The sequence below is a fragment of the Nicotiana sylvestris genome, chromosome 1 (assembly GCF_000393655.2).
Source record: "Nicotiana sylvestris chromosome 1, ASM39365v2, whole genome shotgun sequence".
NCBI lineage: Eukaryota > Viridiplantae > Streptophyta > Magnoliopsida > Solanales > Solanaceae > Nicotiana > Nicotiana sylvestris.
In genome coordinates, this window is record NC_091057.1 from 144,687,720 (window position 1) to 144,703,974 (window position 16,255).

A 16,255-nucleotide genomic window follows, 5' to 3' on the forward strand; every position below is an offset into this window, starting at 1 on the left:
GTCGTTTGGTTGGATTAATTATCTCGAAATTAATTATCCCAAAATTATTATCTACTCTCTCATTGGGTTAAAAATAACCTTACAATTATAGAATACCTAACTCCGGAATTAGTTATACTGCGATTTTATCTCAACCAAATGTGGTATAAGTTTATCTCAAATTTAATATCTGATAATTATTCATTATCCCTCGTACCAAACCAGTAAGACTAGTTTTGTTTGTACCCATTGAATAAGGTAAATAATTACGCACAATAAGCTCTCGTTTGGCCATAGATTTTGGTTTCATTTTTTCAAACTTTTTTTTTTTTTTGAAAACATTGTTTGTTTATGAAATATGATCATATTTTGGGGGAAAAAATTCAAAAATTTTCAAGTTCCCAAAAACTAGTTTACGGCATTTTTTGGATGAAAATTTTTCTTTCACTAACAAAACTTTAACTTTTCTTCAAATAAAATGCATGTCCAATATACAACTTTAACTTTTAAAAATTACTTTTCAACACAACTTCAAAAAAACTCTTTTTTCAAGTTTCAATCAAATCTATGTCCAAACGCTAATTAAATGTTTAAACTAAACAAATTTTAATTAAAGTGCAATACATAAATGTATGTATGAAATCCATATATCTTTTATTCATTATTTGGTCTAATTGTCAAGTGCGAATAAATTTTTATTGACAAGGTATTAGGGGTATTCATAAAAACCCGAAAATTCGAACCAAACCGAAAACCAAACCAAACCGACTAAAAAAACTGATATTTTTTTATTTGGTTTGGTTTTGCTTTTGAATTTAAAAAACCGATCAAATTTGGTTTGGTTTTGATTTCAATCAGAAAAAATCGAACCAAACTGACTGTAGGAGTAGCTATTTCAAATTTATTATTTCACCTATATATATGTATATTTTTGTACAAAGTTTCAAAAATTTAATGGTAAATATTAATAGTTTGCACTTTTAGCATAGTTCTTTACCTTTACATTCTAGTTTGATTGGTAATTTTCTTTTGTTAAGTGTAAGAATCTATTTCGTGTTAAAAATAATATATTTTTAATTGAGTCCTTAAATTATTCATCACTATTTGATTCAATTATCATCCATATATCTTGGTAAATAATAAATTTCTTAAAGAGCAATTGATTTGATAGTGTTACGTTGAAAATGTGGTCGTCGGAATATGTGTTTGGTAGTGTATGTCTTATATTTAAGAAAAAATCGATAAATAATTGAAAAAACCGAAAAACCGACATAAACCGAATCGAGAAAAAACTGACTTAATTGGTTTGGTTTGGTTCTAATATTGAAAAACTGACTTACTTCATTTAATTTCTTTTAAGGGAAAAATCAATCCAAACCGAACCCCGAACACCCTAACCCTGAGTAATGGCACGGATGCCACTGAATAAATTTGGGCGTCACTTTTTATTTAATTAAAAGTTTTGTTGCCAATAAAGCCCTTTATGTGTAGGACGTGAACAACTATGCGAGCATCTTGTGTGACGCAGATGAAGCAATTTCACGCTTTTCAGAAACAGTTCTTTTTCTTCTTAATTTTGTTGCTAGCACACCCATAGTGGGTTATGTATTTTTCGATATTAGTTAACTATTCAATTGCTATAAGAAAATTTAACATACTGAAAAGATTTTCTATTGTAAATCGGTTCGTTTACCCTTTTTCATTTTGGGTCCTCCCTCAAGATTTTACGTGAAAAAACCATGTAAAAATTCAGTGCACTTACGAAATTGAGGTATCGATCACAGGAACAAAATTGCTCCCAATGTTTACAGAGAGTATAGACGAGAGGTGGAAACTTATCCTTAACAAACCATATTAATTACCATAATTAAGTATAATTTAGTGAGATGAAAAAATATTAGTACGTAGTAATTAATTATGGCTAAGTAAGAGAAGTTTATACCAAAAGAGACTCCATTACTCAAATGGTCACTCAATTATCCCAAATTATCTCCTAAAGTCACTTTACTTTCGTTTGTAACAACAAAGTCACTGAACTATGCTTATTGCACTCAGAAGGTCACTCAACTAGATTTTCCAAATTTTGGATTGCCAAATACCTATTTTACCCTCTAAATTATAAACATTTATCTTCTTTTTTTAAAAAAAAACTTTTTAATATTATGATTTTCTCTTTTAATTTATATTATGGACTTACCTATAAAATAAATAAATATTATTTATAAATTAAAAAATAGAAAGTATTTAAGCATATATAATGTTGGAATAACAAAATAATGAGCATAGTAAAAAAATAATTAGAATAATATGTTAGTAAAAATAATTTTAGTATTAACAACAAAAATTCAAAATTTATTTACACAATTCAGAATGAATAAAAATAAAGGTTGTAAAATATATATTTCATGCACGTAATATAAAAATAATTATTTAAATAAAGGTATTTTTATAATATACATTATATATTCATAAAAATTATGCTCAATTATATTATTATATTTCTACCAACTTTCCGACAACACAAAGTTATATCACTGGAAAGCAGAGGAACTATCTGTATATGGTAAAATAAGCTATGTTAAATCGTGCATGGAATATATATAATATAATTGAGCATAATTTTCAAGAATATATAATGTATATTATAAAAATATTTTTATTTAAATAATTATTTTTATATTACGTGCATGGAATATATATTTTACGATATTTATTTTCTTTCATTCTGAATTGTGCAAATAAATTTTTGAATTTTTGTTTTTAATACTAAAATTATTATTACTAACATATTATTCTAATTATTTTTTTACTATGTTCATTATTTTGTTATTCCAGCACTATATATGCTTAAATACTTTCTATTTTTTTAATTTATAAATAATATTTATTTATTCTATAGGTAAGTCCATAATATAAATTAAAAGAGAAAATCATAATATTAAAAACGTTTTTTAAAAAAAGAAGATAAATATTTATAATTTAGAAGGTAAAATAGATATTTGACTATCTAAAATTTGGAAAATCTAGTTGAGTGACCTTCTGAGTGCAATATGCATAGTTTAGTGACTTTGTTGTTACAAACGTAAGTAAAGTGACTTTAGGAGATAATTTGAGATAGTTGAGTGACCATTTAAGTAATTGACTCTGCCAAAAGAAGACAAAAACATGAAGTTTTTATTTTTTTTTATTTTTCTAGGCTTTGGTGGATAAATTATTCGATACCTATGCTGATAAAGATAGCAGATACATGATGGAATTAGTTGTAGTGCGTGTAAGTTGGTCCGAACACTACCATTATCAAACAACAAAAAACTATGTGCATAACACATATTATGTCTCTATATGGTTTATGGTGGTAGCTCGTTGCTGATAAATTTTAATCTGAGATGAGAGATCAGGGGCGGATCTAGAGCAAAGGTTACGGGTACCCGTGAACCCAGTAACTTTTGCATAGACTCTGTATTTGTATTAAAAAATTCATTAAAAGTATAAGAATATTTAGCTTGGAACCCAGTTCGTTGGTTCAGTTAACATGTAGATTAACTTGAGATTATTATAGAAACTCATAAACTTAAAATTTTGGATCCGCCTCTACGAGGGATACCTACAAGACAAGAATAATTATGCAAGTAAAGTCAAGAAACATATCATGGACTGAGAATCGAAATAGTTAGTTCCTGTATTATCATATTTGAAGAGTCGTTGAAAAATCAATTCTACATCTCTACGCCATGTTAGAAGAAGAGAAAGATATTAATTTGACTGGTTGATAGTTTGTAGGTCATTTATGTTAGGTTTCGTGAATGAGCGTGAATAGGAAATGAAAGAAGTACCTTTTGAATTGCAGTTCTCTCCTTTTTTCTACATTGTTGCATTATTTTTCAAATAAATATAAGTGTCGAGTGTGATTTGCTCCGTTTGTTAAGTTCGCTGAAGTTCTATGATTTGTAGTGTCAGTCATTCTGTTCTATCCTGGGAGGAATTAATTCAAAACCTTGGGCAACAGTGAGGGGATTAAATTAATTCCTTAATGACACACAAACAACTTATGAGCTCGGAATTATTTTATGTTTTGTTGATTGAACTAACGCTTCTTTGCTTATCTGATTTTCTGATTTCGAATAAAGTATTCTAACACTTTAGACCAAGCAAAATTAATTGATAAAATATTCTATTTAGTTTTGACACTGTGTTTTATTTTCTTTCTGAAGGCAAATGCAACTCATATATAATTCTGGTTTAACTGAATGTCTGATCGTATTAGTTGGAGTATAGCTAGCTCGTTCAGAATACTATACCTGAAAGGCTTAGTTGAAAATTTTGATTAGGAAATATCGACATAAAATATCCATTAATAATAAATTCATGAGGGATACATGCAAAGGGTCAAATTCACGCCAATCTAATTCATATGCCTAATTTCCTTGATCTACTTTAAGCAATTGGACCGGATCGAATACTCAAAGAGTGATGAACTAGGAACTTTTTTAGTTTTTCACTAACTAGTATTAGAACATGCGCAATTGTTTTCCATCTGTCATAGTTGATATCGGTCAAACTTAGCAATATATATGAACACCAAGTAGGACGAAATCTCAGTTGTAATAATGCTAAGTATTTCATTTAATAATTTGTGGAATTTCTAGAATGAAAGAAATAAAATTCATTCTCGTTAAAGATGGGAGAGAATCTAGCACTACTCGGACATCGGGTAGAATAATCAATAGGCGTTTCAAACACTAGTCGACGAAAATTAAGTTTTACAATTACTCACACTAGGCAATCTGAACCAAGAACCTAAAACACAACAGCTTAACCTTTCTAATTCTTATAATGCGAACGAGGTCAAATTCATTTGAAATCTAAAGAAAAATATAATATAAGATTAATGTCATTTTGGCTTGTTTCAATCGAAGGAAGAAAAAAAGAAAGAGAAAATCTATGCTTTTGCTCTTTAACCCAAATTCAAATGGACTTATTTCTTCTTTGTGATCTAACTTTGTGATCTAACTGATTGTCCATAAATATAGAACTTCCTCATTTTTTAATGCTAATTCAAATTAATGTATCTCCTTCTGTTAACTCAAACCACTGAAGGATCAAAGGGATTTTTTTTTTTATGAAGGATGGATTCTATTTTTTTTAAGGGGAGCTTTGGCGTAATTGGTAAAGTTGCTATTATGTGATCAGGAGGTCACGAGTTCAAGCTGTGGGCAGAAACGCAGGGTAAGGCCGCATACGATCAGAGGCGGACCCCAGGATTTTAACGCGATGGGGCACCAGTATTCTGCTCAATTAGTGCCTCCTAAAGGCTTTTAGTGTTCACGGTGCCAAGTGATTTGAATTAACCATTTTCAAGGTATACACATATAATATATAAGATCTCTGCCGAAGTTTACGGGGTCCTGTGACCCCTCAAGTTTATACCTAAGTCCGCATCTGTATACGATAGACCCTTGTGGTCCGATACTTCCCCTCGCACGTAACCAAAGCTTAGTGCACCTGATGGATTCTTTTTTTTATTTTTATGAATGTGCCAAGCCATATACGTATACTAGTGTAGTAAATGATGTGCCAATCTGCGAAGTGATTTGCTGAGAGAATAGCAGCGAGACACCTGTTGTGAGTCACATTTCAAGTGTAGTGTGGTCCTTATGAATTGTCTACCTGTCAACTGATTCCCGGCGTCAATTCAATGTAATACTCCTTATGCAATTTCTGTGGTTTGGAGAAGATATTAGTATATTATAGTAGTAACAAATTACTTACTACTAGTACTATTTATTCTAAATTATTAATCTATAGATTTTAACCTCGTATTAAATAGAGTTATTTCTAATTATTTTTTAAGTGATATGATGATGCAAATAAATATTTTTTTGTTATATCATTATTATATAGAACTTAAATTTGGTAAAGGAACAATGTAGTACAAGTTATATATGTCGAATCAATGTGACTTTCCTTGATATTGAAGGAGTAGTAACAGAAGGTAAACTACAAAAATTTATGAGGCTACGGAGGCTCTAGCTGGTACAGCTTGAGGATAAATTTCCCCATCACCATTTAATTTCATGTGTGTCATTTACCATTATTGTGAAAGTGACTTCAACCCTACACCCATGCCCAACACCCCCAACCCCCCCCCCCGCACACGGGTCCAAGCTAAAATCAACATATGGGGACACATTATGACAAGAAATAAATGGTGGTTAGGTCTTGTAAAAATCATGTATTATTGATTATGTTACCTTTTCTTTTGGCAATGGCAAATGTCATGTAATTGTCACAAAAAAACAAGAAAAATAATAATAATAATTGTTACATGAAATACAGGACAGGAAAATTACAGATAATTTACTTGGCCATTCCCCTAATTTGCTGTTATAATAATTCACTCGACATGTCCCTCTCAAACGTTTTAGGTTGCTTGATTCATCTCGTATATTTCTTTTACTATTCATTATTTTATTAAAATAAAAGAAATTTACTAAAACATAAATAAGAAATAGAGATAGAGATAGAAAGAAGGAGGAGCTTTCCCGCTTCAATTGTGTGTGTTTTCCCTTTATACAAGGCTATTTATAGACCTAAAAAGTGAAGGTAATAACTTGTACTCAATATTGCAGTAAAGGAAATAGTATCCATAACATGGGCATCCACTCTCTTAAACAATTCATAACATCTCTATGTTAATGCAAAGAAAAAGGCTACAGTATACACGCATCTTTTCTTTATTTTAAAACTAGTCGAAGAACACTTCGTGCATGAGCTAAGAATTATTCAAGTGTAAAATATAAGGATTTTTTTTGTGAACATTCATAAAATCTACTCTTGCTTCTAATAAGAAGAAAAAGAAAAGCCACTTCTTTTATCATGATTGACATCAATTTTTACACAAGGGTATTTACGCCATTTAATTTTATTGTATTGTGAATGTTTTATGTTAATTAAGAAAAAAGATATATATTTTCGTCCCAAATTAAAAGAAGCTATTCATTGAATTACTACTACTGCTAAAAGAACTCGCCGCGCCTATATTGGGTCAGGAAAAGCCTTAAGCAATGAGGGTAGGTTTTGCGGGCTCAGAAATATAATTGGACATGGACTAGAAAAGTTATTGAGATTTTGGCACACACATAATAGGGAGAAATTTAAAAATAGTCAGATTTACAACGGGTCATTCAAAAATAGCACAGTTTCAAAAGTAATCGAAATTTAGCCACTTTTCATGTAAAGATAAATCTGAGCGAAAACACTGTTCAAAACCCGAAAAATACGCCCGTATATTATATTGGAGTTCCAGCATAAGTATGTTTGAACTCCAGCATATTATACGGGAGTTCCAAGATAACTATGCTGGAACTCCAGTATAATATGTTGGAGTTCCAGCATAAGTACACTAGAACTCCAGCATAATATACTGGAGTTCCAGCAAGTATAAATGTCCAGTATAATATACTGGAGTTTGGAGCACCGGTGCTCCAGTCTCCCGTATATTATACAGGAGTCAGCAAAGTATACTGGTCCAGCATAATATGCTGGAGTTCGTACACAGATGCACCGAACTCCCGTATATTATGCGGGACCGGTCTCTGTTGCAGCAAAATAGTGGTTATTTTTCATTGACTTCGTAAACGGTGGCTATTTTTGAATGGTCAGTCCGAAAACTGGCTATACCGTGCTATTTTGACCACATAATTAGCAGAAAAAAGCCCTAGTTATAAATATTGGCATCAAAAAACCAATAAAAGTATATCACAACAATAACATGTATATCATAACTTTATTTTTCTTCTTTTGTGTATTCAGAATGTAAAATTAAAATTTTATTCCCCTTCTTTGTATATCTAAAAAATATAATTATTTAAAATTTATTGTTGTCTCTCTATCAATGTATATCACAAAAAACAATTGTATTGTTTGTATATTATATTGCGTGACACATCAAGTAATGTGTATACCAAGCTGTATATCACAAGTTTATTTTTCTTTTTTGTATATCTAAATGTATATTAAAAATTTATCTTTCATCTTTGTATATATCGGAGTATAACACACAATTTCTTGTGGATATATATATATAAAAGATGGAAATTAAACTTATTTATATAATTAAAAACATGAAGAAAAGAGGGAAGAAAAAAATGTAGGATGAATTCACCCATCAACACCACGAATTAGCCGTGTGACAACACTACTTTTCGTTGTTCCATAAGCAGCTCCCACACCTTCAACGAAATTATAGTTGTCTATTGTTTCTTATTTATTGAATTGAATAATGAACGCAACGTTTTTTTCATGGATCTTACGGGAGGAAACCGAAGAAGGTTGCAGTTTCATCGCGCTGAAAGTTGATGACATTTTTTCAATTTAGTTTAAGATTTTACCGTGACTGATCGAAATTTTTCTTTGAGATTTGGCTATCAAATGCCAATTTTTTTGGGCTAAAAATTTGCCCATTCCTATTATATGTTCAATTTCTCAAAGTTATATTTATGGCAACTTGGACTCTATTCTTCCGAGTTTGTTTAGGATTATGACTTGGCTTACCAAAAAGATGAAGAATTCTGCCTTCTTGTAGATGTTTTACAGTGTCATCATTTCACACAATTACCAGCGGCTGAAATCATCTCCTTCTTTTTCTTCTGTCCAGGCCCAGAACACTGAACTGACCGGACAACAATGGCTAAGAGCCACATGGAGTTAAATCAACTTTCCCAAATTGCCAACAAAGCTGCTGATGCGGCAGGTGAAGTAGTCCGCAAATATTACTCCAACGCCGCAAGATTCAGTTCAGAGAAAAAGACGGCGATGGACCAGTCACTCGCGCTGACGTGGAAGCTGAACAGGCCATAGTCTCCGTGATTCTAGAAGCTTTTCCTTCCCATTCGATTTATGGTGAAGAAACCGGTTGGCACAATCGCGATAATGCTCTTCTTCCTAATCAATTCATATGGGTTTTGGACCCAATTGATGGAACTTCGAGTTTCGTGGGTAAAGACAACTCTGCTTTCGGAATTCTCATCGCTTTGGTTTACAATAGAAAGCCAATTATTGGTTGCATTGATCAGCCAATTTTGAAACTCAGGTGGATTGGGATCAAGGGGAAAGGAACGACGATCAATGGCCAAAAAGTTTCTACACTCGATTGTTGTGATTTGGATAAAACTAGGGTTCATTTGAAGGTTCCAAATTACAACGACGATGCAAAAAGAGCCTATGATTGTCTTTCGAAGAAGGTGGGTAAGAGGTTATTCAATGGGAATTGTATCGTTTTTGGTGAATTGGCTTCGGGTTTTGTTGATGTCGTAGTGGATTGTGCTCTTGATCCTTATGATTTTCTCGCACTTGTTCCGGTGGTCGAGGGCGCCGGCGGCGTTGTTACTGATTGGGAAGGGCGTGAGCTTCTCTGGGATGCTTCAACTCCGGTGCCGGACGGTGGGTTTAAGATTGTGGCTACTGCTGGAAAAAACATACATCAACGTGTTATTTCTGCACTATCACAGTGATTGGTTTATTTCATATAGTTTATGCAATTTTGTAGAGAATTAGTTTTAGCTACTATATTTGGATTATTTCCCTTGATCTAACTGGTAACCTCAACCTGTAATGAATTAGTTTTTGCAATTTTATTTCGCATATGTTTATGTGACTTTGGATTGACAAATGTAGAACTGAATAAGAACAATAATAAACTAGTGTAACGCCCGAGTGGGGCCTGGGATAGAACTGAATAAGCTCCGCCAAATAACGATTTGTACATTACGAGAGAAAGGAGTGAAAAGCTATGTGAAGTAAAAGAGGAAAGAGTCTCCCGACTCGAGAAAATCGTATCCTTTATAAGTGTTAGTACGTAATAAATAAAATTAAAAAAAAAAAAAAAAAAGGAGATAGAGGTTAGCATAACAATTCCAGATTGAAGCTAAACTCACTGTACAAATTATGTTAGGAATACAAACCAAATGGCGGCTACTGTTCCACAAAATTTGAACATGAAAAGATCATACTTACTGCAGAAAATAATATGTTGCAGCAAAAGAAAGTATGAATATTAACATGAGTTAGTAGGAATCTGCAGGGCTATTTATATCTCAGTGTAACTCATAAGTTTTGCTCAAAAGTGTGCTTCATTACCTTCACAGATGATTACTACCATTCTGCTCATTTTGAAGAATTGTTTTGTTCCAAAAACTCAAAAAAGGATAATAGAACTAAGTAGATTTGACAATATCATGGCTAAACTTCTGAGAACTTCCTTCGAAATTATGACAGGACACTGAAAAATAAAAGAACTCCAGAAACCAGAATTTTTTTGTTAAAAGATGACATTAGATGATCTAAAAGTAGATATTTGCACAAAAGTATGCATCACTACCTGCACTTTTTTAAGCAAATAAGAAAATCAATTGCGACAAAGCATCACTTAGTTGCAGCAATTACAAACTTCTCATGTTAAGCAATGAGATTGATGATTCAAATCTTGAACTCAGAAGAATACAGAGGCATTGATATTCAGAAGTGCTCTGCAGAATAGGGTGCTATAACCCGCTCACAAAACAAGAGCAGATTGTTTGACGCAGAAACAAAAATACCTTATTTCCTTTTCTACATCAAGAAAGCTGACTAAAATTCATCCACACTTAAACTTCATAAAGAACAACTTGTACAGTTGTTATAAATAACAGAATCCGTTAAATTACATCATAAGTCAACGATATAGTCAAATACTGAGAGCCAAGTTCTCCCAAAAAGAAGCCAAAACATAAGAAAAGCCCAGCAGCCCACCTTTCACACAAATAAGGCATGTAACATGGGCACATAGAGGGATTATCTGAATTCCATTTAGCCAAATTTTCATAGAAATGTCTGCAATCATTTAGAAAGTTATCCATCATACAACAAAGACCTTTATATTAGCCAAAGATACATTTATATCAGCTTAGACTACAATTTGAATCAAGTCACAGCTTACTGCAATTCATAACAAGGAAGAAATCATGTGTACTTCGAGCAGATGAATTTAACCTAGTTAGATTGAATGCAAGGCCATACTGGTTTTCCAGCCAAACCTAAAAAATTGCTAGATATGGAACTTAACAATGAGTCTTTCTTGAATTGCATAGTTTTTTCCTAATATGCAAAGTAACGCATTTATTCCTTTGATTCTAATATCACAAGTTAACTACTTGATAATGTAATAAATTTCCAAATAATATTGGATACTGTAAACGATGCAATGGAACAGTATCTCAGATGACTTTAGTTTATGTTAGCTTATGCAAGAAAGTAGAAGGAATTCAGTTATAACATTTCAAGGCTCCAGGTATGAGACTCAGGCCTTCAACAAATTCAGAAATTTAAAAGCATGAGCTAAGATGAAACTGACTCGTGCATTAATCTGTTGGCTCATCTACAGAGGCATATAAATGGGCTACAATGATAAATCAGTGCCCCAACAGTGAGTTTTCCCTACTCCCAACACTCTGACCAGTAGTGGACGTTTACTGACTCATAAAACAAACAAAGCATGTTTGATATTGGCTTGCCTACTATAAACAAAATAAAACATGGAAGATTCTATTGATACATAAGATTGCACACTGCCCTCCTTGTCAGGCCAAGAAAGCAACAGCAAACTAAACTATGAAGCCGTTAAACAAGCTCATTATGAGCTAAATGGATCCATGTAACGAACTGCCAACAACTCCCTCAATCCTTCAGCTTCTCTCTTCATCACAAAAAGACGTTATGGACATATCCTGGAAATTCCTCTGGAGAGATCTTATATTGGCATCAACATAGTGGATTAGCGCAAATACTAAAACTTGTAAAAAACACTAGGGCCTGTTTGGATGGAAGGATTTGGCCCTATGTCTTTTGAATTCATAATCATGTTCACCTATTTGGACATACCTAAGACAATATCAATTGAAAACTAACTCAAAACACAGCTCATTTCAGCTCTTACTTTGAATTCATTTCAAGTGACACGCGAAAACACATCACTTGAAATCTTAAATATTTGAATTCCCTCTCGCAATTGTCTCCATCAAAAAAGACACTAAAGAAAATACCATAATTACAATATTTCCAGCATAAACATATTGGAGATCTGAAAATCAAAAAGTTCAATGCAAGAAACCATGTTCATGCTTGTTCTTCACCTCTCTACCTCAGTGTGAACTCAGGTAGCATCGGTTCTAATAAGTAAAACCGCAGAAACATAAAAGGACATTGTGTAGTATCCAAGGGATGACTGAGTGGTTGACACATAGTAATACCAATCTCGAGATCCCAAATTTATATCATAGCTAGTAGTAGCTACAACACTTAGTATGAGCTATCAGCTCCAACCTTGGTGGGTATTTTTACCTAGCACCTATACTTGTTATAACAGACTCCGGGCTGATTATTCGAGGTGCACAATAGTTGGCTAGGACATCACTGTCTTAAAAAATGAAATGTGGAAGCAAGATAGTTTTGGATTTTTTTTTTTTAACTGAAAGAACAAAACTAGCATACTGATGCAAAAAGACACATTAAGGAAGAAAGCAAAACAGTTTTAGAAGTTAAATGGAATATTTGACAAGATAACAACTAATATACGAAATGTATTACAAAATATAGCTATTTGTGTCTTTTTATCATTCGCACAAAATGTTCTTAGCAACTCCTATCATGTAAGCATCAAGAATATCTAAGTCTTCTGTTTCAAAGAAACAATTAACTGCCAACATGAGAATTAGAAAACAAAATATTAACTTTTCGAAAAAGAACAGTTGCAATGATCCCACGCTGCCATGCCTAGAAAGTGTTATGGAAAAGTTGAAAGGATGGGAAGGAAGAACCATGATATTGAAGAAGAAAATGGGATTTATGGGAAAAACCCAACCTATTGCTTCAGCTACACATAAGTGAAAGACATCAATAATAAGGAAAGAGGGGCAACAAATAAATGGAAAGAGAAAGCTGACCTTTTTAGTTGAGTTGTCTGTCCATTATTGGGTCAGGCAAGTGAAAGTTTGCATAAAAGAAAAACAAAAGACGGAGAAATCTAACTGGAATACTGTATCAGATTGCATCTGCTAAGATTATTTTGTGCTTCCCAGGGATAAGTGGACATATACAGTGTCCAAGATAAGTGGCATGTTAAACTTCTGTACATTTTTAATCATGCTTAAAAACACCCGGAAAGCTGTCTCGTTTACAGATCAGTTAACACAGCAGGCAAAGAACCAGTTAGCAAACATCAGCTATTCTCACTTCGGATTGCGGAGATATGGACTTAGCATTTTGGTAGGTAGACAGCAGTATTCAGGCTTACTGAACTCTCTTAAATCTCAATGCAGTAAATCAAATGCCATAATCCCTCTAAGCTTCAAATACATAAAAGGCTAACAAGATACAGCACATACCACTATCCTTATATTGCATCTAGGGTCATATCAGCTATATGCTCTTATGATGTATTTACATAACATAGCCTGCAGCAAACAGCATATGCTGAGACCACTACAGCATCTCAGTTCATCAACTTTCATTAGCCATAGAACCACCTGCATGTAAGTGGTCATGTCAAGGTTAACTTAGTAAAACAAAAACTGTATATCTTGTTAGCATTCTAGCTATAACCATCAATATAGGACTGTATTTGGGTATACTCTGCCTGCATCAAACACAAAAATGGACAACTGAAAAGCTTATTGAAACAAGACAGATACCAATGGCTAGTTAATTTTTTTTAGCCATACAAAAGAAGTCAACAAAAGGAAGCATTGACCAAGCATAAATGGATTTCATATGCTTCTCCATGGAAATTGGAAAAGAAAATGATAAGAACTGTAGTTGAATAATTTACAATCAAACGGACAAAATTGTCTTCTTCGGCTCTCAGCTTGAGAAACTGAACATACGAAAAGAACAAATTAACCATTTTAAAATGAAAGTATAACTGAATTTCATTGTCAATAAATCACAGCTCCGTAAAGTATAAGTTAGAACTCTAAGTTGAATCCAATCAAATTGCCTATTCGTTTTTCCAAGCATATAAAAAGAGTGAGAAACCAAGACTATGCGACTGGGCCTCTCGGAACCTCTGTGACCAAGACCAATGTAGTGTCTGGGGATCGCAGATGGGCTGGGTTGCCCATAATTTCTCAGCTGAAATGCTGGTCTTGAACATAAATACACCATCTCCAGCAGATGTGCCAAAAAGCCAGTTATGAACATCCCAAAATACTTCTACACCAAGGCCATCAACCAAAAGGGTATGGTTACCGCGGAACTTCCATCTGAGCCTCTTTACCTGCAACATCGGCTTACTGTCAACACGGATGACAAGGCATGGGTCGCTGGTTCCACTGGTATCACATTCAATCACGAGATCGTGTACTCTGCCATTATCACAAAACTGAGCCTTAGTGCCAAAAACCTTCTTGCCAAATATATGCTCCTTCTTAGCAATAAAAACAGCACCAGAAGCCGAAGGGGTGGCACTTGTTTTCTTGGTAGCTTCTTTTCTCATATCACCAAGGAGCAAAATCATTTGCCTTTCGGAAACAACACAAACATAGAATCCTTCTAATGGTTCCGGACCAGATCCAAACTTTGCTGAGGTTAGGTCCCAATATACATCAATTTTCCTAGAATATGCTTCTAAAGTCTTTGACCCTTTCTTCTTGGAGAACAACCAGGGCTTAATATCAACTTTACATAGGCACTGATTTGTATTATCATCAATCCCAACAGTAAGACCTTGACCCATCAAATTCTTACTCCATGTAACATTTAGCAAACAAGATTTCCCACGCAATTTACACTGGTACACACAGGTTACCAAATTCTGAGCAGCCTTATTAGTAGATGAAAAATCAGCTACTTGAACCCCAGTTTCCCCAAAACAAGAAGGAAAATCCTTCATACTGTAACCAAAAGAAAATCTTGATTTCTTCTACCCCTTTTCTTCTCTCTCTGATTTATGCACAAAGATTCGATTTTTAATTCTACAAACAACAAAATTAGGGACTTTCAGAATTGAGCACAAAAAGGGGGTAACAAAAGGCATGTATCATTGAGCAGAAAAAGCAACATACCTCAACTAATCAGCAAAGAAAGACTCAGAACTATATCAAGAATTGCTTCAAAATGTTCCTCTCAGGGATTGATGTGATCTGAGAGTTAGATGCATTTTGCTGCACATAAGTATGAACTCAGCTTCATAAAAGGAGAAGAAAAGGATGAGGGTCCCTTTAAATTAGAGACAAAAACAAAAATAGGGAATGTAGCAGTAAAAAAAGAACAAATAAAAATTAAAGAATTTGATAGAGAGTGAAGGAGAGAGAAACAGACAAAAAGTAGACTACACAGACTCATTTCACTGTCACTAAAGTAAAGACCAACTCTATATACCATTATACATATAAAAAATACTTACTAGTATTAAAGATCCCTATAAAAATGAAGGGAAAATGATACTATATATACATTTATACTAGCAAGATTGTGACAGGCTTTAGTAGGATGAAACAAAAGGTAAAGAAGGTAAGGTAACAGGCTAACAGCTACTCAATGTTGCTGGAAAAGGCTGGTTTTTTGAACAAAACTACTCAATGAAAAAAACAGAGAAAGAGGGAAAAAATATACTGTACTAGACAATAGAAAGAAAAAGAAGAAAGAATTCCCAGGCTGTATTTGGTATTTTCTTGTTTGACTATGCTTTTACCTGACATTCTCACATGTAGATGTAGAATCAAATTCTTATGATCAGCACTAAAAAGCTGAGTTCCCCCTCCTCCAGTGTTTCTAAAACCTTTTCACAGATCCTCTATTCCCACATTGGATTTTTGAACATTAAAAACCAAATACTTGGTAAAAATTGATCTTTGAATGTACTCTATAAAGTGCATTATTATTTAACCATCACAATGTAAGAAAATACAAATGAGAGGGAAAGAATAAAAGGTACCTTTTTTTTCTTTGTATATGTAGAAAGGAAGAATCTTGAAATTAAGCTCCCATTTGGCCATAGAATTTGGGAACTCTTTTTCAATTTTTTTTTAAAATATCTGTTTCTTTATAAATTTTAATCATTTTTTTACAGACTTGAAAAATAAAATCTTCAAATCCAAACACAATTTCAACTTTCAAAGCTAGCGTTTGGACGTATATTTAGTTAAAACGTGAAAAAAGAGTTTTTGAAGTTGTGTTAGAAAAAAAAAATTGGGAAGTTGAAGTTGCATTTGAACATGCATTTTATTTGGAAAAAAAAAATTTA

At 33.1% G+C, this 16,255-nt stretch overlaps 2 protein-coding genes across 2 annotated transcripts; one reads left to right on the plus strand and one right to left on the minus strand.

Annotated features, from left to right (window-relative positions):
- Positions 1–8,664: 8,664 nt before the first annotated feature.
- LOC104250175 (bifunctional phosphatase IMPL2, chloroplastic-like) lies at positions 8,665–9,491 on the plus strand. The gene is made up of 2 exons (XM_070154520.1): positions 8,665–8,731; positions 8,887–9,491. The coding sequence occupies exons 1-2, from the start codon at positions 8,665–8,667 to the stop codon at positions 9,489–9,491; spliced, it is 672 nt and encodes a 223-aa protein (XP_070010621.1).
- A 4,266-nt stretch (positions 9,492–13,757) lies between these two features.
- Positions 13,758–15,243, minus strand: LOC104250176 (uncharacterized). The gene is made up of 2 exons (XM_009806748.2): positions 15,075–15,243; positions 13,758–14,984 (listed from the first exon to the last, which is right to left on the minus strand). The coding sequence occupies exon 2, from the start codon at positions 14,900–14,902 to the stop codon at positions 14,009–14,011; it is 894 nt and encodes a 297-aa protein (XP_009805050.1). The 5' UTR covers positions 14,903–14,984; positions 15,075–15,243; the 3' UTR covers positions 13,758–14,008.
- Between the last annotated feature and the right edge of the window lie 1,012 nt (positions 15,244–16,255).

Excerpts from the sequence above, each read along its gene's own strand:
- LOC104250175 (XM_070154520.1), top strand. The coding sequence starts at position 8,665 with ATGGCTAAGAGCCACATGGAGTTAAATCAACTTTCCCAAATTGCCAAC. Across the intron at positions 8,732-8,886 it reads CAAAGCTGCTGATGCGGCAG|AAACCGGTTGGCACAATCGC; the intron begins GTGAAGTAGTCC and ends TTTATGGTGAAG.
- LOC104250176 (XM_009806748.2), bottom strand. The coding sequence starts at position 14,902 with ATGAAGGATTTTCCTTCTTGTTTTGGGGAAACTGGGGTTCAAGTAGCT.